We start from the raw sequence: 2764 nt of genomic DNA, 5'->3' as shown, positions 1-2764 counted from the left end.
TGTCTGACAGCGGTGTCCGACGCTATCACGACCTATAGGTGAAATTGGATCGTGACAGTAGTAGAGGCCATTATCTCGACAATAATGAATCAAGTTAGTATTTTCGATAAATTTTCCCATTAAGTAATCATGCATTATGATAGGAACAATATTCAATCCTCTAAAAAAATATAGCTCTTTGCCTCTTTTGATTATTTCATCACATGTGCCTGCAATAGCATTTAAGTAATTCTCTTTCATTTCACTTGTTTCAGCTTTACTTTTTATTCATGACTTAACGACTATTTATCCCTATTTCTGCGAGGGAATCCAACTTGTTTTGAAATAAGACATCTCATTTTAGTTTCTTGAAGATGTCCGCTTGTATGATTCAAAAAAAGGGGACGTATAATTACTTTAAAGAAAAATGTCTTACTTTAATTATGAGACCACCCTTAAATTACTAAGGCAGGTAAGTGACACTCATATAAAAAAACTTACTCATATCTGCATATTTGAATATTGTGCTGGAAGCATATTCAATTGAACATTAACCAAACCAGTACGCTAATAAATTCGATACAAAGGGGAAAAAGAGCTAATTAGTGAAGGGGGTGTAACTTTGACAGTTAACACTACAATGTGAAAAAGGAAGACGTGTTTACTACTACTCTTTAGATGTGCACCCCGCCACCAAGGTCCCATTATTCACCAAACTAAAGTTGTTCCATTCAAATCAAATTAAAATTTTCTCAATCCTTTACTTTTCTTTTTCTCTATTTCGCATTTAATGAAACAGTTGATCGTCGATCCAACTTCATTCCCAGCGATCATCGTTGACGATCATGAGAAAACGTTTGTTCTCGTCCGTAGCACCACCACCTTCTCCGATTCCCACAGGCAGAGGGTCACGTTCGGCTGTCAACTCAATCTTGGGAGAGTACATTGATCAATCTATCCACGTTCCTCACTTGACTCTCCCGAAAAATACATATCGTTGGGTGCTTGATGAAATCCATTATCCGTCACTTTTGCTGAGGGAAAATGATGTAATGAATAGGTTGTTGAGCTCTGCTGCTGAATTCGGAGTGGTTAGGATTATTGGTCGCGGCATATCTGGTGAAGAGTTAAGAACAATGCTGACTGAGAATGAATGGTTGTTTGGATTATCAAGTGAAAAGTATGCTAATTATGATAAGTTCGTTTGGGATTGGTCTGATAACACGATGGAACAAATGGCCAAGGTTGCGATGGGGGAGCAAAATTTTCTATTTTTCCGGTAAGCTCTACAACATATCTTAATTTTCTTGTGTTTTTCTTTATTATTTGGATTTAGACCTGCCTTTAGTCTCTGATGCATGAAAGTTGGACCATTATACATGTCTATCATCCAAATCCACATGATCGACACTCGGCACACTATTTAATGACCATTATACATGTCATCATCCAAATCCTCATGATCGATACTCGGCACATTATTTAATCCGAGCGAACCAAACCATATAGTACACTCAATCATATGCATGAAAATCAATTTAACCGCGGAAGCTCTTTGAAAATCATATATATATTCATGTTAAATAATGAAATATTTTTCAATTAAAACTACACATGAAGCCTTTATAATAATGATAAAATCAAGTAAAATAAATATTTTTTTAATTATGTCGTGTACAATCCAATTACTATAATCCATCATAACTATCCATAGAGCCTCTGTATCAAAGAATAGAAATAAGCACTTGGGACAATTTTCGACTAAAGAATATAAGAATAACATGACAACTATCACGAAATAGAATTGGTGCCTCAATATATATCTCGGGAAGAGTGTCACCCTAATCAGGCCTACTCATCACGTACTACACCTTATCCTAAAATATGTAAAGTAGGCGGGACACTGGAGGGAGCCCACGTGAGCTTGGTACACTGTCATAGTACTCAATAAGTTTCAGAGACTCTCTCTAATTCCAACTCCTAGGAAATAAGATTTTACAAAAAAATGCAACCAATATTTAATATAAAGCGATAAACAGTTATATCAATCATAATTTTTATCACTTTAAATTAAAAGTGAAATATAAACTATGATATAACTTTTAAAATATTTATATTAATCCATAATTTTAATAAAGATCATACAAAATTATTTCAATTTCATTAAGTCATTGAAACCACTTTCGGCTTCTTAGGTCTAAATATAATAAAATTTTCTTTTATTTTTCATCGGGAGCACTATACCGATACCGATATAATAAATAATTACTAGGTGATCAACCTAGCAATAATTATATGACCATACTTTTTGAGGAGGCTTCTTGTACTACCATACGAGTCAACTTAACCTTATTAATTTAAGTAATAATAAATTTCCCTCTAGGGGACTTTAGGCCACAAATCGCGGCTTAGCCATGAAATTTGTTCCTACACTGTCACATTAGTTCTATGGTAACGAACTCAATATTCGAATTAATCTTGGTAGTCTCCACTAGTAACTCTCAAAATATTTAACATATATAAAATAAATTTATAGTCTAGTAAGTAGGTTAACTGATTTAGAAGAAAATCTATGAGTGAATCAATATATATATATATATATATATATATATATATATATATATATATATATATAAGAAGTTATATGATGGATTCACGTGTCGTTTTACCAATAAGTTTTTGAAAATAAGATTTATTTTAATAAATCACATGATACTTCATATGCAACACGATTTAAAACGCATGCGACATCATTTTCCACTTGTCCGCACAAGTACAGATGCAC

General features: G+C 33.2%; 1 protein-coding gene across 1 annotated transcript; it reads left to right on the top strand.

Moving 5' to 3' along the window:
- Positions 1-824: 824 nt before the first annotated feature.
- On the top strand, positions 825-1262 carry LOC142166783 (uncharacterized). The gene has a single exon (XM_075226049.1). It carries the CDS (start codon positions 825-827, stop codon positions 1260-1262), a length of 438 nt encoding a protein of 145 aa, XP_075082150.1.
- The last annotated feature ends 1502 nt before the right edge of the window (positions 1263-2764 follow it).

The sequence above is a fragment of the Nicotiana tabacum genome, chromosome 2 (genome assembly GCF_000715075.1).
Source record: "Nicotiana tabacum cultivar K326 chromosome 2, ASM71507v2, whole genome shotgun sequence".
NCBI lineage: Eukaryota > Viridiplantae > Streptophyta > Magnoliopsida > Solanales > Solanaceae > Nicotiana > Nicotiana tabacum.
The sequence above is the reverse complement of the archived record's forward strand: the minus strand, read 5'-3'. Positions and strand labels throughout refer to the sequence as shown.